Genomic DNA, 24110 nt, shown 5'->3' on the forward strand with positions numbered 1-24110 from the left:
TCCACTGAGTGACATTTGCACTAAGGAGTCCCGAAACTGACAAAATGCAGTAAAAGGTTAGCAAATAAAAAAAAAGAATCAAACAGACCGCATTGTAAATAAAGACTAATAAGCTATATAGCTAAAGTTAATTTCCGTCCAGTCAGTGCATGTTTTGCCATTCAAACACAAACTGCATATCGCAAAACATTGTGGTTTTAAAGAGACAAGAAATTAAATCTCACACATCTACAAAATGTCAAGGATTCAAAGACTTTCATTTTGGTACTCAATGCACAGTGCAGACATGCACTTCAAGATGAAGATATTGTTATGAAGCATGTTGCCTGACAGCCTGGTTTCACCAAATGGCTATGACTAACACACCGATTTCTTAAGTCATTTAGCTTTTTATCAATGCGCAATTTTTGCATGATTTTCCTAAGGATGAAAAATCCTTAATTAATCCCAAACCATGATATTCTCCTTTACCTAACAAGGTAGTTTTGTTGCCTAAACATAACCAAGTAGTTTTTGTTTGAATTCAGAATGTTAACCACGCGTGTCCGTATGTGAGGAGTTGGGAATGAGAACGGTGGAAAATGACACGCAAAGCACTTAAATTGCATGATGCGAAAAAGTCCTTAAAAAGTGCGTGCTATCTATACACCTTCCCATGAGATCAGGTTGTGTCTGCTGAGTAGCGTTAGTTAGGTCACATCTTTTACGTTAGCTTCCTTTTAGACTAGTTACTCCAACAATGTCTTTTTTGAGTATTTAAAAATTCTGTTATTTTACTTTCACTTAAGAATTTTTTATCACAACTATTGTACTTTGCTACATTTCAAGTTGCACCAGTTACAGAGTAAAAACAAAACTCACATGTAAAAGGTGTGATGCCCCTCCCACGGTCTTGGAGGCAGTCCTGGCCAACATCAGCAGGCAGGGTCAACGGAGGGTCGTCAGCTTGATTAAGCTCACCTGGGCCTTCCGGGCTATAAAAGCTGGTCCATGTGCTTATTGTCTCTCTGCCTTCCTACAGCTGACATCCACCCTGCGGCACCATCTTATGGTGCTGTGCCTGCAACACTGACACAACACACGTTCATGCACTTCTTCCCTCGTTGTCGTAGCTGATCTGCACACTCCATTGTTTCTGTTAACTGTAGTTTAATGAATTGTGTTGTTTTTAAGTACATCCTTGCTTGGACTCCCTTCTTGGAACGTTCCCTCAGCCAGTGTGTTATAGAAGAAAGGAGATAAATCAGCAGCTGCAGCAGAGACCAAGCCACAGGTGTGTCTGCATCCGCCGGAGCTCCAGAGGTAATACGTTATAAATATTTGCAACCATCGAGTTCACGACCCGGGGCCAATTCAAGCCCAATCAAATTAAGGATCACATATGGGGTTCAGTAATAATTAGCATTATTGTCTAATCTTTATAAGCGACTGATTTAATACACCACCAGGCAAAAATGCAAAGTGACACACCCACGATGTCTGTGACCTGTAAGTAGATGCACGTCGTGTCTGGCTAACACACAATGCTAAATGCTTGAAATGCTAAAATGCTCATGGCGGATTCTCTGGCGGTGTCTTCTGCGTTCACTGACTTCTCTTCAGTGAGGTATGTGAAGACTTTCTGCCGTTTAGACAGGTGAGTACAACGACACTCTGCTGAACTCTCCAGATGTGAATGTCAATAAATAACTTTGCTGTGTCAAAACCTTAGAAATATGCTTACAACTGTCCCTGCTCTCCTTTGCTGTATGTGTTAATGGCTGCAGCCACTGTGGAGTTTATGTTGTTTACGTGTCCTTGTTGTCTGCTTTGGAAATGTTTTATTCTAGGGCATAGACTGCAGAGTGCTCCTCTGTTGGTTTGGACATCAGGAGACTTACTGATGTTGTTCTACTTGCAGTACTTTTACTTGAGTATGTACATTCAAGTACTCTTTCAACCTACAGCAATATGCAGTGCAGTATGTGGATGACACACGCTGGACCCATCAATTCCCTGCACGGTCATGACCATCTCGTTTGTGCAAGGGGAAAATAGGGAATGTGGTGAGGAAAAGAAATTAGAAAAGTTACATGTGTCAGAAAAAAATAAATGAGCTACTTAAAAAATCAAAAGAAAAGTTAAATACTTTGTATTTTATTTAATCAACTGGTTTTTGGTAAAGGGGGAATAAAAAGCTTTTGGATTGTGTTCATTTAAATTCTTGACTCGTCTTCAAAGCTTTTATCACACCTTGTCAGTTTCGGGGCTCTTTATTGCCCTACATTTTTGTCATAAAATGAAATATTCTTTTTACATGTGAGGTCAAAAAGGCTCCTCGGGCCCACCGGTGAACGAAACAAAGCCAAAATGACATTTGCAGGGAAAGGAATACGGCGTAGATGTTGTGAGTTGTTTTTTGGAAGACATCTGCTGCTGGTTACGAGTTAATGAACGATTCACAGATGTCATCCCCTGGGCCAGACTATCACTGCTCCAGACTGAGGGATTAAACCTTAAGGCTTACGGAGAGGAACTGCACTGAAGTGGATTCATTAAGCACAAGACCACCAACTACAGCACACATTGCAGCATCTGCAATGGAAAAAATAAGAGAGGGATACAAAGAGAATCGCATCGCACATATCGAAGGAATGAGCCGCTTTATTCCACCTCACCTTTCCCCTCTGACATCAATCCACTCGTTTTTGTTTTTTTCCTACTGCTGTGAGAAACGGGACACTGATGGTATTCTCTGTGTTAGGAGGGCGAGCAGTCATCCACACATCAGAAGGAACGGTCCTCCCTGCGTAAACCACTTCTGTAAACTGTATGTGTGCACGTAGGCCTCTGCGTGTGCGTGTGTTTTACTGTTTGTGCTGAATGTGGTTAGGTGGCTGAGTCTGAAGCTCCCTTTTAATCTGACAGAGAGCATTTTCATTAGTTCTGTTGGGTCCTATTATTAAAGCCTGCTTCAAAGGCATGACAAGTGAAACCACTGACAGGAAATGACCCAGTGGGCTCTACACTGTATAGATCAGCGATCCCAATCCGTGCTATTATAGCAGGTTGATATGGCGTCTATTGAACACACTGCGTGTACCTCACAAGACAGTCGGAGTACGAGCGAGGTTCTCACGGACCTCTGCTCTACATTCGCATACTGTGGCCTGCGAGTGTGCAGTTGTGGCGCATGTGACACATTGCTTCCAACGCAGATGGCAGGAATGGAAGTTATGACATTGGTGGGGCAAATGAGATTGCCCGGGATAATAAATGTTGTAATAATTTGCAGTTTTTAATAACTATATAATGAGCCATCGCTTGCCCTTAAAGTTGAGGGAAATCCTGGAATCATTAATCATCATGTGGGTTAGCCATGGTGTTTGGCAGCGGCCAAAACGGCAACGAGCGGGAACAGAGTGGTGTCAGAGGACAAGCAGATCTTAATAGTTTGAACAAGTCTGCCATATGCAAGCCATCATGGTGTGTACGAGCCCGCTAAATGGTGGCATTAATGGGTGACTTTTATTACGAAACTCTCTCCTAATTGCAAAAATGCAATCCAAAGTCAACTCTCATTCGGAGTTGCTAGGAAACAAGTTAATCCCCAAAATAAATATGCTCTTCAATAAAAGCTAATTGTCTGTGACAGTTATTTGCTTTTCTTCCGAGACGTTTGAAACGGGAAACTGTAAAAAGATCCTGGGCCGTGCTGGAAGTACACGACGATCGCAGTCACTCAGCCCCTCCACATCGGTCTCACCTGCTGGACAGGAAGTGAAAATAACATTAACGTTCTCAATGCTCACCGTGCGCATTAATATCGTCGCGCCGTGCTTGATTTGACAAATGGGGGAATATTTATGAGTCACTTGCTGTGGTAGTTTCTGCGGTTCGGCCTTATAACAGCAGGTGCAGTTGGGGACACGGGATTTTTAATCACCATCCATTACATGGACAGGCCTTTCTATAACGACCCGGTGTGGTGTCTCCTATGGGTGCTGTAAGTATATATATTTTTTGGGGCTTATTTAACCCCACGTTCCTCTGAAATGCCTGACATTTTCTTTTACACTGAGATGCAAACGCAACACAAAGCCATTGTCCCCGTTCACCTAAAGGGGCAATATAGGCAGAGCAGCTCTGTCCTTCCTCTCAGGATGTGACATGCAAGGGATTTATGACCTGCACTGAATCATACAGCGTACCTTAAACACATTAAGACCGGGCAAATATTCCCTCTTACCGGTGCTCTGGGAGCCATGGGCACAACCGTTATATTGGGCTCAAGAGCCAGCTGGTGAGGACAAATCCACAAGGATTCCTATTTTCCCCCTTCTGACTCTCTGGCAGCCTCACGCCATTCATTCAATTTTTTTTATGTGCCTAGTAGCCGTGTTACTACCGGTTTCAAGGGAGAATTAAACGAAAACAGGTCTTATTAAAGTATATTAAGACCAGTTGAATAGGATATAATGTGCTCAGTATGGGCCCAGAAGGGTTGTATCGGAGCCACTGCTGACACTTGTGGCTTCTAGGAACGGGGCTGCAGTGGCACTGCGCTGGTTCCAGAGGGGCTACTCACTTGAGCAAAGTGTTGCATTGTGGGTAAGCAGATTTTAAGTGGGTATGAGCACAGCGGGGGGTAAAGGAGGGTCTCATTGTCCAGGAATGTTTATCTCAACCCCCTCCCCGCCTTCATTCAAGGCCGGATTATGCGGCGCCATGGTCCCGAAGCAACCTTTGCCTCCACTTGGAGGGTCTGCAGAGGAAATATTCATTCATACATATACGCACGTACAAACAGGCATTATCCGCCCTGTAAGAAGCCATAAAGGTTGATTGCTCCCTCAAGGCACAGCGAGTAGGTGGAAGTGGAGCCTGCTGCAGCAGGGTGTTGAACCTCGGTGTCACTCGCCGGGCTGGTCTCTCTCTGGAGCCCGTGATGCTCCCAGCGCAACACGGTCGTCATCATCATCATCATCATCATCATCATCATCATCATCATCATCATCATCATCATCCTCAGCACAACACATTTTATTGGGCAGTGTGCGGGTTGTAGAAACGTGTTTAATCAAGTCAGCTGAAGGGGAGGTCTTGACCTCATGTCAGTGGTTCCAAGCCTTGACATTGTGTGTGTGTGTGCGTGTGTGTGTGTGTGTGTGTGTGTGTGTGCGTGAATGGCTCCCAGGCTTTGCTGTGGAGTGTGACCTGCGGTGGAGCCTCTGGTTCGCACTCTGCTCTCTCTGGTTTCAGTGATTAACTGTAGAAAGTGTTGACTAATCTGTCGGTTGAGACCCTGAAACAATTGAGATATTACAGGCAGTACTGTACGTAATGTGGCGATCTGGATCAAATCAAGGGGAACATTAATAGAAAGCAATTCCAGGGTTCTATTCCACAGTGTCAAGATATTTATCTTAACAAGTACTATAAAAAGGCGCTGTTTGCTGGGGAGAAATGAATCCATAAAATGTTTTGTATTTTGCCATCCACAGAATAAAACTAAGATGTTTTGCAAGGAAATGAACTGCATTCTTTTTGTGCAGCAAATAAGGATTCCATCATTCGGTGGATTGACAATGAAATTGGGTTACAGACACTCATGTTCCCCTCAGGATGAATTGTAATAGTTCCTGACTATATGGACGTTGGACCTACAGAAAGAAGTCACCTTTAGCCCAATACTAATGTAGGTATTCGGTCATCAATTTGAAGATGTGTGTTCTTGAAGAAAACATTGTGAACGGAGAATCCGAAAACAGCAGAGTAAGTGAATTGAAATAAATGGAGGCCAGGTTTAAAAACAGCAAAACTATATCAAAACATCCATTTACAACCTCTCGCACAACTCCTGCAGTGTAATGCAAGTCTCGTTTAGTATGCCCAGCACCTCCCAAACACATGCATTTTCACCAAAATGGTCGTATTTAAAACGCTTCCTTCTCGTCTGGACTTGCATTTGTGTGTCTCAGCAGCGGTAACATCCTGTGAATTCTTCAGCTTACCACCCGAGCACTTTGTACACTTTAACTCGAGGATTTATAGAGCTAGTATACTGTAGTTCACCGATGAACAGGCCCCTAATTGCTGCCTGCCTGCCTTCATTGTGTTTTGTGTGTACGTGGGTATGAGTCAGATAAAATAAACCACATGGTGCGTGTGTGTGTGTGAGTGAGGAAGCTGAACGTTTACTATCTCCTTGTGTGGTTTGGCAGCAGCTCTGTTGGCACGGGGGCGTGCAACGGGCATCCGTCTGGGCGCGAGGCAGGCCTGGCACGCCGCTCAGCCCCCCGCAAGGCTGCATTGAGGGTGGGATCAGAGCAGGAGTCCGCCAGGCTCCAGACTCTGTGTGTGTGTGTGTGTGTGTGTGTGTGTGTGTGTGTGTGTGTGTGTGTGTGTGTGTGTATATGTGTGTGTGTGTGTGTGTGTGTGTGTGTGTGTGTGTGTGTGTGTGTGTGTTTGTTTGAGGAAATGTGTGTGCTTCGGCTTGTACGTTCACTTCTGTGTGTGTGTGGGGTGTGGGGGTAATTAAGTCGTAATCGCATCGGTTTTAATAGGTTCTCCATTGTTCTGCTTGTCACTTGCAATGCTCTGACCGCTCTGCACATGTTGCTTCTCCATTCACAACTCTATCCCCGAGTCCGTCTGTGTGTTCCCTAATCATTTCTGCGCCGACTTAACACAAGACCGTTTATTCGACCTTTGTGGTCGTTATAATTGCGATGTGCGATCCAGCCATGCCGAAAGTACCACAATAGCATGCGTACCACCGTGGCCCAGTGCCATACCTCCCCTCTCTGGTAACAAGCGAAGCTGAGCTGAGCTGGGCCTGGTTAGCACTTGGACAGCGGACCACCCTTTGGAAAATGAAGTCGCCTCTGGAAGTGTTTTGCTCGTCGGAGGCCAGTGGAGGATGTTACTTCCTTAACACGCCAGTGGTTGAGCCTGCATGGGGGCAGATATTAAGTGTTGGAGTATGTCTTCTATTGTCAGAGCGTAAAGGCTCTTACACTCACTTTTCCAGACCGTCGCAGTTATGTGTTATTGACTGGATGCAATTACAGCTCAAAGACAGAGGTAATGTGAAATAGAGGCACTGTGTCAGTTGCAACAGAAAGACATGTGCTCTGTCTATTTTCATTTTAACTGTAACTTCCCTAGAATAATAATAATAATGTGTTTCTTCCAGATGACATTAATCACATAACTAATACTGTTTTGAGAAGAAATCCGCCCACATGTTGCTATGGTTGTTGTTTAGTTTATTCTTGTGGTCCCAAGAGACCCCCGTCTGTAGTCCTTTCTATGTTGACTATGTCGGCAGGACGAGGGTTAGAGGAAAAACACACACCCTTTTACAAATGAATTAGCTCACATTAAACGACTTCATTTATTCGATCACGTCCATGTTTCCATCAATGTCTCTTCATGTGCAACTGGACTGTCATTGCTCATTGCCTCCTCCAGCTGCTGTACCTGTTATTGCGTTGCGAACATTGAGGGACGTCTCTTAGCAATCCTGACGAATCACTCACAGATGACAAGCAAATGAAATGAGTCGTGTTCCGACATCAGTGGCTGGGACAGCGGAGGCCTGCTAAGCACAAATAAAGGTGACTGCAACGCTGAACGTTTTCATGGTAGGAGGGTTGACTTCTTTAAGTTTTTTAATTCTTTCAAGGGTAGATCAGTTAGATTTGTGGAGATATTTGGTGACTTTTATCTGTCTGGTGGCTGAGTGTGTAAAACATGCTGGTATTTAAACTCACTGAAGCCTGTTGCTTCATCACTGGCCGAACTCACTTCCCTCCAGCAATGAGCTTGCATCACTCCTGCTGGGAATGGTTATAGGAAACTCCCGAGGAATGGGAATGCGATGCTCTCCAGTTTATATTTTCAATATTCTCAGGTTGTAAGATTAAAGTCTGGGTTGGGTCCCAGTGTCTGTCGCAATATGAAATCAACCATGAACCATTATTTTCTACTTGAAGAACACAGTTCTACATGAAGAGGCTGCTACACGTGTTTTGAAATATACAATATGGGAGCAGAATGTACTTTGTGCTAATGTGCGCTTGTGTGAATTATAAGAGAAATATTTTTAAAAATATATACATTTTCCTTGGAGAGACATGGAAGAACCTTCGTGGCATCTATACTGAAAGCTGACAGCTTTTCTTTCCTTATTGAGCATTATTGCAATAGTAATCCTGATGACTTGGTATGGTATGTTACCAATTATGAATAGGTCAATGTCATTTCAATCAGGAGAGACTTGTTTTATAGTTTAACAATGATTTATTACACATGCAAATATGAAAAGTGCAAAGTCTTTGGCGATTGGACTCCATCATGAAGTACTATCACCGAGGGTAGGGATACCGAGGTCCAATAGGCCTAATCCCCCCTGGAGTCCAGACACTGGTGGTGGTGGTGAAGGGAGTTGCTCCAATCTGATGATGAATCAGGAGCATGAATGTGATGCTGACTGGAGGTGACTGGGGTGGAGGAGGGTCGCGTCTGCTTAGCTGAAATGACAACTGACAGCAGCAGAGAGAACACTTTTAAAATTTACCGCACAGATATGATTGGCTTAAGGAAACTGTGCCGCATCTGGTTGGATAGTTAAAAGTGCACGCCCCCAATCAGCTGATAGAGTAATTACAAGGAGAGGAGAGACAGAGATTACCCGTTAGTGTCTTCCTGACTGAACTTGCACTTGAGCTCCATATATATTATGTTTTAAACATTGTGACAATAATAAAATTACAGTTTTGTAATAATAATCTCAATTGTCAACAAAACGCCAGGCTATTATTTGATTTTCTTTCTTTTTTAAGATTGTTCCATTTGTAATAAAAACTTTTGAAAAAAACAAAAGTAATCACTGTGTAATTAAAGTAAGGGGTCGTTTTAATCTTTAGTAACTTCGGTCTTTCCAAAAATCTTGCGCAATAATCAAAATCCCTTCCCTCCTGCCACTCTGTCAAAACCCTTCTGACCTGAGCACTTCAACTGATAACCTCTATGTCAACAAACACAACCATGAATGGATCCTCATCGGTTACACTGTACAGCTGACTAAACTCTTTTATTTTTCAACATGAGAGGAGAGCATCACCATCAGCAAGTCTTAAAACTATTGTTTGAACTATTTCATTTGATCTAATCATGATGAACACAGTGTCATTTAGTTTTCAGAACATCTCTTAATCTATACTTCATCATATTTGTTCTTCATGTGTGGTATTTATTTGCTAAATAAAACTCTTTGTTTTGACTGGAGTGGTTGGAAAGAAGCGCTGCTGGAACACAAGTCAAAGTTTTAGTCTTTACCCCAACTGGTTAGCTTGTTTCTGCTTCATCTTAGCAATTAAAACTACTCAGTTAGTTTCTACTGTTCGATGTAGTATTTTCTGACACAGTGTAATATCTAAGTGATGCAAAAGATATGTTGGGAGTGATAACTGTGTTTGCTGAATGAGGGACAGTTCAGGACAGATATTTTAGAAGTAAGAGGGGAGGTTTGTATTAATGATAAAAGGATGTTTTGTGACAATTAAAAGGTATTGATCATCCACTTTAATAGATATTCAGCAAAATATGAGGATGATAAAGAAACATCACGAAGCAAGAATTGTGTACATCCTGACAGAGATGGGCAAAGATACATCAAAATGTATTTTGATACAAAATACAAAATACCCCCAAATAAATGTATTACAACAAAATACAAAATACAAAATACTGGTGCCAGAAAATGTAACAAAATACATGTATTTTGTATTTAAAATATAGGAAATACTTTTTCTGGATTTTCTGTTTTCTCACAATTTGGTATAGCAGAGCATTCAGGTTTATATAATGTACACAAAGCTCTGGTGAACCCCACAAACAGGAAGAACAGTCACAGAATGTCAGTGTAACTAAGCAAAGCTATTAAAAGACAACAACTTGATTGATTATGTATATATATATATATTTTTATTAATGGGACTTAACAGCCCATAAACTTTGGCTTTGTATCAACAAGAAAATATTCATCACATATGACATATAAGCTCCCAATCTCCCTCTTCCTATAGCTAGCTACTCGACTGATAAGTTAACTTGCTAAACACTGGCTATGCACTAGCCTAGACAGCATGCTAGCGTCATTAGCATGTTAGCATCGATCGCTAGCTTGATATTATAACCATCACCATGTATACAATAGGCTATGTAGCCAGACCCAGACATAAGTTATACATCAAGCTAGTTGACATCTGTCACACTCAGATACTATATTTAACTTGACAGACAATCCGTTGAACTTGAAGATCTGAAGACTGAACTCGTGAACTGTTTCGTGGAGAAAGTATTTTGAGTATTTTAAATACAAAATTACTCCACTCTAAAGTATTTTGTTACAAATTACATTAGATTTTTAATCGGCCCTATCAAATACAAATTACAAAATACTCAAAAGTAATTGAAATACGTATTTCAAATACAAGTAATAGAAATACTGCCCATCTCTGCATCCTGAACATTTTAATACAGCATGAAAACAAATTTTCTTTTCATTTTCTTTAGGACAAATTACAAAATGAGTGGATTAGTGTCTTTTGTGGAAAAGCTCTGTTCGCATTTGTAATTAAAATTTGCAGCAAATTTTGCACTTAAGGCCGCGCTTCACTCTGTTGTTATACGCCATCTGTGTGAGAGATAAAAAACATGATCAATGTGTTCATCTCCAGCATCATCACTCACTCTGTTTATTCTCTCTCCTTCAGAGAGCATCAGGGCTCTTTGTGGGGACAACACATCCACTTACACTCAAATCAGCTCATTGTGTTCATCCTCATTCATTCAGTGAACTCAACATACCTTCCATGAGTCCACTGATGTCTCCTCATGTTCACCAACGGGGTGGTCAATGCTCATTGGCTCCTCCAGCTCCTCGACCTGTTGATGAATCGTGCACAGGTATATAGGAGCCACATTTTAGGACCTGGAGAACATTTGTAGATGATAAGTGAGTATAAGTCAAGTTCTTACCTCAGTGATTGGGACGGCAGAGCTCTGCTGAATACAAATAAAGGTGAGCACGACGGCCACTGCAACAGCAACACTGAATGTCTTCATCTTAGCACGGTTTGACTGGTTTAAGTTTTCAAATCAAGCAGATTTCTTCAGATCTTTTGGTGACTCTTGTCAGCTCCTCTGAGTTCTCCTGTCTGATGGTTGAATGTGTAACATGTGCTGGTATTTATACTCACTTGGACCACTGTTGCCTCATCACTGACAGCACTTGCCACACTCCCTATTCCCAGCATCCCTACGTGATCCTGCAAATGGGAAATTCCTGAAGACTGGGAAATTCTCTGTTTTTGTTTGTGTGCCACAGTTTTGGTCCAACATTAAATCAACCATTACTTTTGTATTGTCTTACTTTATGTCTTACTTGCTTAGAAGAACAGTTCAATGATACAGCACCCTAATAAGGTAATCGATCAAAACTAAAATGTCACAAAGCGCAATGGAAACCGACATTAATAAAGAATAAATCATGAGGTATGAAGTGTGACCTCCACTGAAGCTTCCACTCCTCTGAAGAGACAGAGGAATCATACACAGATCTGTGTGGAGCAACGTTGTTCCTTATTTCTTTGCAATTGTTAATTGGCAATTAATTAAACCTAGAATGAACATTAAAGTGGTATCACATTTGATAAAACCTTCTCATCATTCTAGCATCTTAGGATTACTTGACCTGTCAGTATGAAAACAAAAAAAACAGCAGAGTCATGAATATACATGAATAAATAATGGTGGACATGAAATAAAAACTATTAAAAAAACTAAAACTATTTAAAATGATTGTTGGCATTAATAGAACCAATGACCATTTAATCTCTCAGTGTAACTCACGTCTGGTCAAATACAGTCTCTTGTGCAAAAAGCAAAATCCCCGACTTCACTCACTTTCATTGACTGAAAACCCTGCTGGCCTGTGTGCTCACTTGTGTCACATCAGTGTCAACAAACAGAACCATGAATGGCTCTACATCTGTTATTTTTAATATGAAGAGGAAGCATCACCTTGTCTTTTAACAGTAAAACCAATCACTACAATTTGAGTAACTACTACCAGCGGTCTGGAGTTGTTGGTCTGGACGCTCACTTGTTTGAAGGAAGCTTTTCTCAAATCAGTCAAAGCAACAAAACAAGCTTGCTTCCACTTGAAGATGAAGAAGTGTAAGTCTACATGATGTTCCACAAGATAATATCAACACTTATATTTCATTTTCTTAAAAGGTAACCTGTGGGGGGTGGAATATTTTGAACTTTTATAATACATTAAATTTTACGTATTAGAAACCTTCTGTATTTGAGTTAATTTCCAAATGTCTCTGATCACGTCAGCTTTAATAATCAAAACCCTGTTTAAATATCTGAGTCTATCTGTAAAGCCTTGCTGCCCAAATGAAAAGTTCACTCTTCTCTTGTTCTAGTTCCAGAAAACACGTTACTAAACTTTCTGCACGTCGTCATGTTAGCAGGAGGATTGCCCGTTTACGTCCTCGGTGTGCAAAATCCCCTTTTTATTTTGAATACATTTATTATTTGAATGGTGTACAGTCACCCTCTGAACACAACCGCAACATTTAGTCAATGCAAAAATACAATATAATAACCTTTCTTTCATAATTTCTCCAATTCGTAAAAAGAGCTTTGTTTTTTCCCCCAAAATGAAACAATTTTCAAAACATGCAATGAAGTTCTCGGCCCATAAAAGAGATCAACTAAACACATCTTAACTCAGTCTATGTTCACTTAACATGAACTGAGTAGAACTGAACGCACCAAACTGAACCCAGAGGGACACAGGCCATTATAACGGCTCATCAGACCATTTTACAAACAAAGAGGTAACACTACCACCTGCAGATCTACAAATATAACAAAACTGGACAGTAAATCTATCATTATGTTGAGCAATTATTACCTATTATGGTCTGAAGAAATAAAGAATATCTCTGAAGTCGCAAACCCAGTCACCCCCATGAGGTGTCTTGGACTTGGTACATTCTGATTGGCCACTTCCTGATTTACAGAGCTCTGCTTAGGGGCTCCATCTTTTGCTCAGGTCTGCCAAGATGTCCCTCCAGCAGCAGCAACCAGCGGCGGCCCCCTCCTCAGCACTGGTAACTCAACTAAAATGACTTAAGGAGAACTAAAATGTGACCGTAGAGAAGTTAACTTAATGTGTGCTCTCAGAATGGAAACCAATGTATTGCCAACAATACTGAGACTATGAGGTAATGTGATGCACGAAACCAAAGCTGTGTGTGACATTCATCTGTTTGCTGATGGAACCATAGAAAACTAAGGTGTGTGCAGGAGGGTTAGAGACATCTAAAAGTGCAGCCGTCACAACCACCATCAGCCTTTTCACTGGAAACATTTAACTTGTCATGTCAGGAGAAGGACATGTGTTACTACTAATATTAAAGGTGCTCAGTTCTATTCAAGTATCCCAGTTGAGTCACGACAGTGAGCCAGCACGCACAATACCAGGACCTGAAGCAGCTAAATGGAATTCAGCCGTCATTCATGTTCTTGTCTCCACCTGTGCTTTTCCTACTGGGACATTTCAAAGTCTCTTTTGTGGAAAAAGCTCTGTTTGCATTTGTAATTAAAACACTTTAACACACGTTGATGTAGTGACACTAAAGTTTATTGTGATAATACACTGCAGTATCAGATATTTATTAAAAACATGGTAGTTGGAGCAGAACTCCTCAGAATTTGCAGCACAATCCACAGACTCCGGGACTGCAGCAGTCGCAGCAAACTTTGCACTTAATGCCGCGCTTCACTCTGTTGTTATACGCCATCTGTGTGAGAGATAAAAAACATGATCAATGTGTTCATCTCCAGCATCATCACTCACTCTGTTTATTCTCTCTCCTTCAGAGAGCATCAGGGCTCTTTGTGGGGGAAACACATCCACTTACACTCAAATCAGCTCATTGTGTTCGTCCTCATTCATTCAGTGAACTCAACATACCTTCCATGAGTCCACTGATGTCTCCTCATGTTCACCAACGGGGTGGTCAATGCTCATTGGCTCCTCCAGCTCCTCGACCTGTTGATGAATCGTGCACATGAAGAATAGGAGCCACATTTTAGGACCTGGAGAACATTTGTAGATGATAAGTGAGTATAAGTCAAGTTCTTACCTCAGTGATTGGGACGGCAGAGCTCTGCTGAATACAAATAAAGGTGAGCACGACGGCCACCGCAACAGCAACACTGAATGTCTTCATCTTGGCACGGTTTGACTGGTTTAAGTTTTCAAATCAAGCAGATTTCTTCAGATCTTTTGGTGACTCTTGTCAGCTCCTCTGAGTTCTCCTGTCTGATGGTTGAATGTGTAACATGTGCTGGTATTTATACTCACTTGGACCACTGTTGCCTCATCACTGACAGCACTTGCCACACTCCCTATTCCCAGCATCCCTACGTGATCCTGCAAATGGGAAATTCCTGAAGACTGGGAAATTCTCTGTTTTTGTTTGTGTGCCACAGTTTTGGTCCAACATTAAATCAACCATTACTTTTGTATTGTCTTACTTTCTGTCTTACATGCTTAGAAGAACAGTTCAATGGTACAGCACCCTAATAGGTAATCGATCAAAACAAAAAATGCGACAAAGCGCAATGGAAACCGACATTAATAAAGAATAACTCATGAGGTATGAAGTGTGACCTCCACTGAAGCTTCCACTCCTCTGAAGAGACAGAGGAATCATACACAGATCTGTGTGGAGCAACGTTGTTCCTTATTTCTTTGCAATTGTTAATTGGACCCCGACAATTAAACAAACTTTCAATTAAACCTAGAATGAACATTAAAGTGGTATCACATTTGATAAAACTTTCTCATAATTCTAGCATTTTAGGATTACTTGACCTGTCAGTATGAAAACAAAAAAAACAGCAGAGTCATGAATATACATGAATAAATAATGGTGGACATGAAATAAAAACTATTAAAAAAACTAAAACTATTTAAATTGATTGTTGGCATTAATAGAACCAATGACCATTTCATTTCTCAGTGTAACTCACGTCTGGTCAAATACAGTCTCTTGTGCAAAAAGCAAAATCCCCGACTTCACTCACTTTCATTGACTGAAAACCCTGCTGGCCTGTGTGCTCACTCGTGTCACATCAGTGTCAACAAACAGAACCATGAATGGCTCTACATCTGTTATTTTTAATATGAAGAGGAAGCATCACCTTGTCTTTTAGCAGTAAAACCAATCACTACAATTTGAGTAACTACTACCAGTGGCCTGGAGTTGTTGGTCTGGACGCTCACTTGTTTGAAGGAAGCTTTTCTCAAATCAGTCAAAGCAACAAAACAAGCTTGCTTCCACTTGAAGATGAAGAAGTGTAAGTCTACATGATGTTCCACAAGATAATATCAACACTTATATTTCATTTTCTTGAACGGTAACCTGTGGGGGGTGGAATATGTTGAACTTTTATAATACATTAAATTTTACGTATTAGAAACCTTCTGTATTTGAGTTAATTTCCAAATGTCTCTGATCACGTCAGCTTTAATAATCAAAACCCTGTTTAAATATCTGAGTCTATCTGTAAAGCCTTGCTGCCCAAATGAAAAGTTCACTCTTCTCTTGTTCTAGTTCCAGAAAACACGTTACTAAACTTTCTGCACGTCGTCATGTTAGCAGGAGGATTGCCCGTTTACATCCTCGGTGTGCAAAATCCCCTTTTTATTTTGAATACATTTATTATTTGAATGGTGTACAGTCACCCTCTGAACACAACCGCAAAATTTTGTCAATGCAAAAATACAATAAAATAACCTTTTTTTCATAATTTCTCCAATTCGTAAAAAGAGCTTTGTTTTTTCCCCCAAAATGAAACAATTTTCAAAACATGCAATGAAGTTCTCGGCCCATAAAAGAGATCAACTAAACACATCTTAACTCAGTCTATGTTCACTGAGTAGAACTGAACGCACCAAACTGAACCCAGAGGGACACAGGACATTATAACGGCTCATCAGACCATTTTACAAACAAAGAGGTAACACTACCACCTGCAGATCTACAAATATAACAAAACTGGACAGTAAATCTATCATTATGTTGAGCAATTATTACCTATTATGGTCTGAAGAAATAAAGAATATCTCTGAAGTCACAAACCCAGTCACCCCCATGATGTGTCTTGGACTTGGTACATTCTGATTGGCCACTTCCTGATTTACAGAGCTCTGCTTAGGGGCTCCATCTTTTGCTCAGGTCTGCCAAGATGTCCCTCCAGCAGCAGCAACCAGCGGCGGCCCCCTCCTCAGCACTGGTAACTCAACTAAAATGACTTAAGGAGAACTAAAATGTGACCGTAGAGAAGTTAACTTAATGTGTGCTCTCAGAATGGAAACCAATGTATTGCCAACAATACTGAGACTATGAGGTAATGTGATGCACAAAACCAAAGCTGTGTGTGACATTCATCTGTTTGCTGATGGAACCATAGAAAACTAAGGTGTGTGCAGGAGGGTTAGAGACATCTAAAAGTGCAGCCGTCACAACCACCATCAGCCTTTTCACTGGAAACATTTAACTTGTCATGTCAGGAGAAGGACATGTGTTACTACTAATATTAAAGGTGCTCAGTTCTATTCAAGTATCCCAGTTGAGTCACGACAGTGAGCCAGCATGCACAATACCAGGACCTGAAGCAGCTAAATGGAATTCAGCCGTCATTCATGTTCTTGTCTCCACCTGTGCTTTTCCTACTGGGACATTTCAAAGTCTCTTTTGTGGAAAAAGCTCTGTTTGCATTTGTAATTAAAACACTTTAACACACGTTGATGTAGTGACACTAAAGTTTATTGTGATAATACACTGCAGTATCAGATATTTATTAAAAACATGGTAGTTGGAGCAGAACTCCTCAGAATTTGCAGCACAATCCACAGACTCCGGGACTGCAGCAGTCGCAGCAAACTTTGCACTTAATGCCGCGCTTCACTCTGTTGTTATACGCCATCTGTGTGAGAGATAAAAAACATGATCAATGTGTTCATCTCCAGCATCATCACTCACTCTGTTTATTCTCTCTCCTTCAGAGAGCATCAGGGCTCTTTGTGGGGGAAACACATCCACTTACACTCAAATCAGCTCATTGTGTTCGTCCTCATTCATTCAGTGAACTCAACATACCTTCCATGAGTCCACTGATGTCTCCTCATGTTCACCAACGGGGTGGTCAATGCTCATTGGCTCCTCCAGCTCCTCGACCTGTTGATGAATCGTGCACATGAAGAATAGGAGCCACATTTTAGGACCTGGAGAACATTTGTAGATGATAAGTGAGTATAAGTCAAGTTCTTACCTCAGTGATTGGGACGGCAGAGCTCTGCTGAATACAAATAAAGGTGAGCACGATGGCCACTGCAACAGCAACACTGAATGTCTTCATCTTAGCACGGTTTGACTGGTTTAAGTTTTCAAATCAAGCAGATTTCTTCAGATCTTTTGGTGACTCTTGTCAGCTCCTCTGAGTTCTCCTGTCTGATGGTTGAATGTGTAACATGTGCTGGTATTTATACTCACTTGGACCACTGTTGCCTCATCACTGACAGCAATTGCCACACTCCCTATTCCCAGCATCCCTACGTGATCCTGCAAATGGGAAATTCCTGAAGACTGGGAAATTCTCTGTTTTTGTTTGTGTGCCACAGTTTTGGTCCAACATTAAATCAACCATTACTTTTGTATTGTCTTACTTTATGTCTTACATGCTTAGAAGAACAGTTCAATGGTACAGCACCCTAATAGGTAATCGATCAAAACAAAAAATGCGACAAAGCGCAATGGAAACCGACATTAATAAAGAATAACTCATGAGGTATGAAGTGTGACCTCCACTGAAGCTTCCACTCCTCTGAAGAGACAGAGGAATCATACACAGATCTGTGTGGAGCAACGTTGTTCCTTATTTCTTTGCAATTGTTAATTGGACCCCGACAATTAAACAAACTTTCAATTAAACCTAGAATGAACATTAAAGTGGTATCACATTTGATAAAACTTTCTCATAATTCTAGCATTTTAGGACTACTTGACCTGTCAGTATGAAAACAAAAAAAACAGCAGAGTCATGAATATACATGAATAAATAATGGTGGACATGAAATAAAAACTATTAAAAAAACTAAAACTATTTAAATTGATTGTTGGCATTAATAGAACCAATGACCATTTAATCTCTCAGTGTAACTCACGTCTGGTCAAATACAGTCTCTTGTGCAAAAAGCAAAATCCCCGACTTCACTCACTTTCATTGACTGAAAACCCTGCTGGCCTGTGTGCTCACTCGTGTCACATCAGTGTCAACAAACAGAACCATGAATGGCTCTACATCTGTTATTTTTAATATGAAGAGGAAGCATCACCTTGTCTTTTAGCAGCAAAACCAATCACTACAATTTGAGTAACTACTACCAGTGGCCTGGAGTTGTTGGTCTGGACGCTCACTTGTTTGAAGGAAGCTTTTCTCAAATCAGTCAAAGCAACAAAACAAGCTTGCTTCCACTTGAAGATGAAGAAGTGTAAGTCTACATGATGTTCCACAAGATAATATCAACACTTATATTTCATTTTCTTGAACGGTAACCTGTGGGGGGTGGAATACGTTGAACTTTTATAATACATTAAATTTTACGTATTAGAAACCTTCTGTATTTGAGTTAATTTCCAAATGTCTCTGATCACGTCAGCTTTAATAATCAAAACCCTGTTTAAATATCTGAGTCTATCTGTAAAGCCTTGCTGCCCAAATGAAAAGTTCACTCTTCTCTTGTTCTAGTTCCAGAAAACACGTTACTAAACTTTCTGCACGTCGTCATGTTAGCAGGATTGCCCGTTTACGTCCTCGGTGTGCAAAATCCCCTTTTTATTTTGAATACATTTATTATTTGAATGGTGTACAGTCACCCTCTGAACACAACCGCAAAATTTTGTCAATGCAAAAATACAATAAAATAACCTTTTTTTCATAATTTCTCCAATTCGTAAAAAGAGCTTTGTTTTTTCCCCCAAAATGAAACAATTTTCAAAACATGCAATGAAGTTCTCGACCCATAAAAGAGATCAACTAAACACATCTTAACTCAGTCTATGTTCACTTAACATGAACTGAGTAGAACTGAACGCACCAAACTGAACCCAGAGGGACACAGGACATTATAACGGCTCATCAGACCATTTTACAAACAAAGAGGTAACACTACCACCTGCAGATCTACAAATATAACAAAACTGGACAGTAAATCTATCATTATGTTGAGCAATTATTACCTATTATGGTCTGAAGAAATAAAGAATATCTCTGAAGTCACAAACCCAGTCACCCCCATGATGTGTCTTGGACTTGGTACATTCTGATTGGCCACTTCCTGATTTACAGAGCTCTGCTTAGGGGCTCCATCTTTTGCTCAGGTCTGCCAAGATGTCCCTCCAGCAGCAGCAACCAGCGGCGGCCCCCTCCTCAGCACTGGTAACTCAACTAAAATGACTTAAGGAGAACTAAAATGTGACCGTAGAGAAGTTAACTTAATGTGTGCTCTCAGAATGGAAACCAATGTATTGCCAACAATACTGAGACTATGAGGTAATGTGATGCACAAAACCAAAGCTGTGTGTGACATTCATCTGTTTGCTGATGGAACCATAGAAAACTAAGGTGTGTGCAGGAGGGTTAGAGACATCTAAAAGTGCAGCCGTCACAACCACCATCAGCCTTTTCACTGGAAACATTTAACTTGTCATGTCAGGAGAAGGACATGTGTTACTACTAATATTAAAGGTGCTCAGTTCTATTCAAGTATCCCAGTTGAGTCACGACAGTGAGCCAGCATGCACAATACCAGGACCTGAAGCAGCTAAATGGAATTCAGCCGTCATTCATGTTCTTGTCTCCACCTGTGCTTTTCCTACTGGGACATTTCAAAGTCTCTTTTGTGGAAAAAGCTCTGTTTGCATTTGTAATTAAAACACTTTAACACACGTTGATGTAGTGACACTAAAGTTTATTGTGATAATACACTGCAGTATCAGATATTTATTAAAAACATGGTAGTTGGAGCAGAACTCCTCAGAATTTGCAGCACAATCCACAGACTCCGGGACTGCAGCAGTCGCAGCAAACTTTGCACTTAATGCCGCGCTTCACTCTGTTGTTATACGCCATCTGTGTGAGAGATAAAAAACATGATCAATGTGTTCATCTCCAGCATCATCACTCACTCTGTTTATTCTCTCCTTCAGAGAGCATCAGGGCTCTTTGTGGGGGAAACACATCCACTTACACTCAAATCAGCTCATTGTGTTCGTCCTCATTCATTCAGTGAACTCAACATACCTTCCATGAGTCCACTGATGTCTCCTCATGTTCACCAACGGGGTGGTCAATGCTCATTGGCTCCTCCAGCTCCTCGACCTGTTGATGAATCGTGCACATGAAGAATAGGAGCCACATTTTAGGACCTGGAGAACATTTGTAGATGATAAGTGAGTATAAGTCAAGTTCTTACCTCAGTGATTGGGACGGCAGAGCTCTGCTGAATACAAATAAAGGTGAGCACGACGGCCACTGCAACAGCAACACTGAATGTCTTCATCTTAGCACGGTTTGACTGGTTTAAGTTTTCAAATCAAGCAGATTTCTTCAGATCTTTTGGTGACTCTTGTCAGCTCCTCTGAGTTCTCCTGTCTGATGGTTGAATGTGTAACATGTGCTGGTATTTATACTCACTTGGACCACTGTTGCCTCATCACTGACAGCACTTGCCACACTCCCTATTCCCAGCATCCCTACGTGATCCTGCAAATGGGAAATTCCTGAAGACTGGGAAATTCTCTGTTTTTGTTTGTGTGCCACAGTTTTGGTCCAACATTAAATCAACCATTACTTTTGTATTGTCTTACTTTATGTCTTACATGCATAGAAGAACAGTTCAATGGTACAGCACCCTAATAGGTAATCGATCAAAACAAAAAATGCGACAAAGCGCAATGGAAACCGACATTAATAAAGAATAACTCATGAGGTATGAAGTGTGACCTCCACTGAAGCTTCCACTCCTCTGAAGAGACAGAGGAATCATACACAGATCTGTGTGGAGCAACGTTGTTCCTTATTTCTTTGCAATTGTTAATTGGACCCCGACAATTAAACAAACTTTCAATTAAACCTAGAATGAACATTAAAGTGGTATCACATTTGATAAAACTTTCTCATAATTCTAGCATTTTAGGATTACTTGACCTGTCAGTATGAAAACAAAAAAAACAGCAGAGTCATGAATATACATGAATAAATAATGGTGGACATGAAATAAAAACTATTAAAAAAAATAAAACTATTTAAATTGATTGTTGGCATTAATAGAACCAATGACCATTTAATCTCTCAGTGTAACTCACGTCTGGTCAAATACAGTCTCTTGTGCAAAAAGCAAAATCCCCGACTTCACTCACTTTCATTGACTGAAAACCCTGCTGGCCTGTGTGCTCACTCGTGTCACATCAGTGTCAACAAACAGAACCATGAATGGCTCTACATCTGTTATTTTTAATATGAAGAGGAAGCATCACCTTGTCTTTTAGCAGCAAAACCAATCACTACAATTTGAGTAACTACTACCAGTGGCCTGGAGTTGTTGGTCTGGACGCTCACTTGTTTGAAGGAAGCTTTTCTCAAATCAGTCAAAGCAACAAAACAAGCTTGCTTCCACTTGAAGATGAAGAAGTGTAAGTCTACATGATGTTCCACAAGATAATATCAACACTTATATTTCATTTTCTTGAACGGTAACCTGTGGGGGGTGGAATACGTTGAACTTTTATAATACATTAAATTTTACGTATTAGAAACCTTCTGTATTTGAGTTAATTTCCAAATGTCTCTGATCACGTCAGCTTTAATAATCAAAACCCTGTTTAAATATCTGAGTCTATCTGTAAAGCCTTGCTGCCCAAATGAAAAGTTCACTCTTCTCTTGTTCTAGTTCCAGAAAACACGTTACTAAACTTTCTGCACGTCGTCATGTTAGCAGGAGGATTGCCCGTTTACGTCCTCGGTGTGCAAAATCCCCTTTTTATTTTGAATACATTTATTATTTGAATGGTGTACAGTCACCCTCTGAACACAACCGCAAAATTTTGTCAATGCAAAAATACAATAAAATAACCTTTTTTTCATAATTTCTCCAATTCGTAAAAAGAGCTTTGTTTTTTCCCCCAAAATGAAACAATTTTCAAAACATGCAATGAAGTTCTCGACCCATAAAAGAGATCAACTAAACACATCTTAACTCAGTCTATGTTCACTTAACATGAACTGAGTAGAACTGAACGCACCAAACGGAACCCAGAGGGACACAGGACATTATAACGGCTCATCAGACCATTTTACAAACAAAGAGGTAACACTACCACCTGCAGATCTACAAATATAACAAAACTGGACAGTAAATCTATCATTATGTTGAGCAATTATTACCTATTATGGTCTGAAGAAATAAAGAATATCTCTGAAGTCACAAACCCAGTCACCCCCATGATGTGTCTTGGACTTGGTACATTCTGATTGGCCACTTCCTGATTTACAGAGCTCTGCTTAGGGGCTCCATCTTTTGCTCAGGTCTGCCAAGATGTCCCTCCAGCAGCAGCAACCAGCGGCGGCCCCCTCCTCAGCACTGGTAACTCAACTAAAATGACTTAAGGAGAACTAAAATGTGACCGTAGAGAAGTTAACTTAATGTGTGCTCTCAGAATGGAAACCAATGTATTGCCAACAATACTGAGACTATGAGGTAATGTGATGCACAAAACCAAAGCTGTGTGTGACATTCATCTGTTTGCTGATGGAACCATAGAAAACTAAGGTGTGTGCAGGAGGGTTAGAGACATCTAAAAGTGCAGCTGTCACAACCACCATCAGCCTTTTCACTGGAAACATTTAACTTGTCATGTCAGGAGAAGGACATGTGTTACTACTAATATTAAAGGTGCTCAGTTCTATTCAAGTATCCCAGTTGAGTCACGACAGTGAGCCAGCATGCACAATACCAGGACCTGAAGCAGCTAAATGGAATTCAGCCGTCATTCATGTTCTTGTCTCCACCTGTGCTTTTCCTACTGGGACATTTCAAAGTCTCTTTTGTGGAAAAAGCTCTGTTTGCATTTGTAATTAAAACACTTTAACACACGTTGATGTAGTGACACTAAAGTTTATTGTGATAATACACTGCAGTATCAGATATTTATTAAAAACATGGTAGTTGGAGCAGAACTCCTCAGAATTTGCAGCACAATCCACAGACTCCGGGACTGCAGCAGTCGCAGCAAACTTTGCACTTAATGCCGCGCTTCACTCTGTTGTTATACGCCATCTGTGTGAGAGATAAAAAACATGATCAATGTGTTCATCTCCAGCATCATCACTCACTCTGTTTATTCTCTCTCCTTCAGAGAGCATCAGGGCTCTTTGTGGGGGAAACACATCCACTTACACTCAAATCAGCTCATTGTGTTCGTCCTCATTCATTCAGTGAACTCAACATACCTTCCATGAGTCCACTGATGTCTCCTCATGTTCACCAACGGGGTGGTCAATGCTCATTGGCTCCTCCAGCTCCTCGACCTGTTGATGAATCGTGCACATGAAGAATAGGAGCCACATTTTAGGACCTGGAGAACATTTGTAGATGATAAGTGAGTATAAGTCAAGTTCTTACCTCAGTGATTGGGACGGCAGAGCTCTGCTGAATACAAATAAAGGTGAGCACGACGGCCACTGCAACAGCAACACTGAATGTCTTCATCTTAGCACGGTTTGACTGGTTTAAGTTTTCAAATCAAGCAGATTTCTTCAGATCTTTTGGTGACTCTTGTCAGCTCCTCTGAGTTCTCCTGTCTGATGGTTGAATGTGTAACATGTGCTGGTATTTATACTCACTTGGACCACTGTTGCCTCATCACTGACAGCACTTGCCACACTCCCTATTCCCAGCATCCCTACGTGAT

At 40.9% G+C, this 24110-nt stretch overlaps 4 protein-coding genes across 4 annotated transcripts; all 4 read right to left on the reverse strand.

Annotated features, from left to right (window-relative positions):
• Positions 1-13762: 13762 nt before the first annotated feature.
• On the reverse strand, positions 13763-14303 carry LOC306699987 (hepcidin-like; the record flags this gene model as incomplete). The annotated part of the gene is made up of 3 exons (XM_079164840.1): positions 13763-13871; positions 14045-14122; positions 14217-14303. 3 exons carry the CDS (start codon positions 14301-14303, stop codon positions 13776-13778), a joined length of 261 nt encoding a protein of 86 aa, XP_079020966.1. The 3' UTR covers positions 13763-13775.
• Positions 14304-16971: 2668 nt separating this feature from the next.
• On the reverse strand, positions 16972-17499 carry LOC306699579 (hepcidin-like; the record flags this gene model as incomplete). Its single annotated transcript, XM_079164219.1, has 3 exons — positions 16972-17067; positions 17241-17318; positions 17413-17499. The coding sequence occupies 3 exons, from the start codon at positions 17497-17499 to the stop codon at positions 16972-16974; spliced, it is 261 nt and encodes an 86-aa protein (XP_079020345.1).
• A 2676-nt stretch (positions 17500-20175) lies between these two features.
• On the reverse strand, positions 20176-20701 carry LOC306700268 (hepcidin-like; the record flags this gene model as incomplete). The annotated part of the gene is made up of 3 exons (XM_079165235.1): positions 20176-20271; positions 20443-20520; positions 20615-20701. 3 exons carry the CDS (start codon positions 20699-20701, stop codon positions 20176-20178), a joined length of 261 nt encoding a protein of 86 aa, XP_079021361.1.
• Positions 20702-23380: 2679 nt separating this feature from the next.
• Positions 23381-23908, reverse strand: LOC306700232 (hepcidin-like; the record flags this gene model as incomplete). Its single annotated transcript, XM_079165186.1, has 3 exons — positions 23381-23476; positions 23650-23727; positions 23822-23908. 3 exons carry the CDS (start codon positions 23906-23908, stop codon positions 23381-23383), a joined length of 261 nt encoding a protein of 86 aa, XP_079021312.1.
• Positions 23909-24110: the final 202 nt, after the last annotated feature.

Source organism: Pholis gunnellus, assembly GCF_910591455.1.
Source record: "Pholis gunnellus genome assembly, chromosome: 8".
Taxonomy (NCBI): domain Eukaryota; kingdom Metazoa; phylum Chordata; class Actinopteri; order Perciformes; family Pholidae; genus Pholis; species Pholis gunnellus.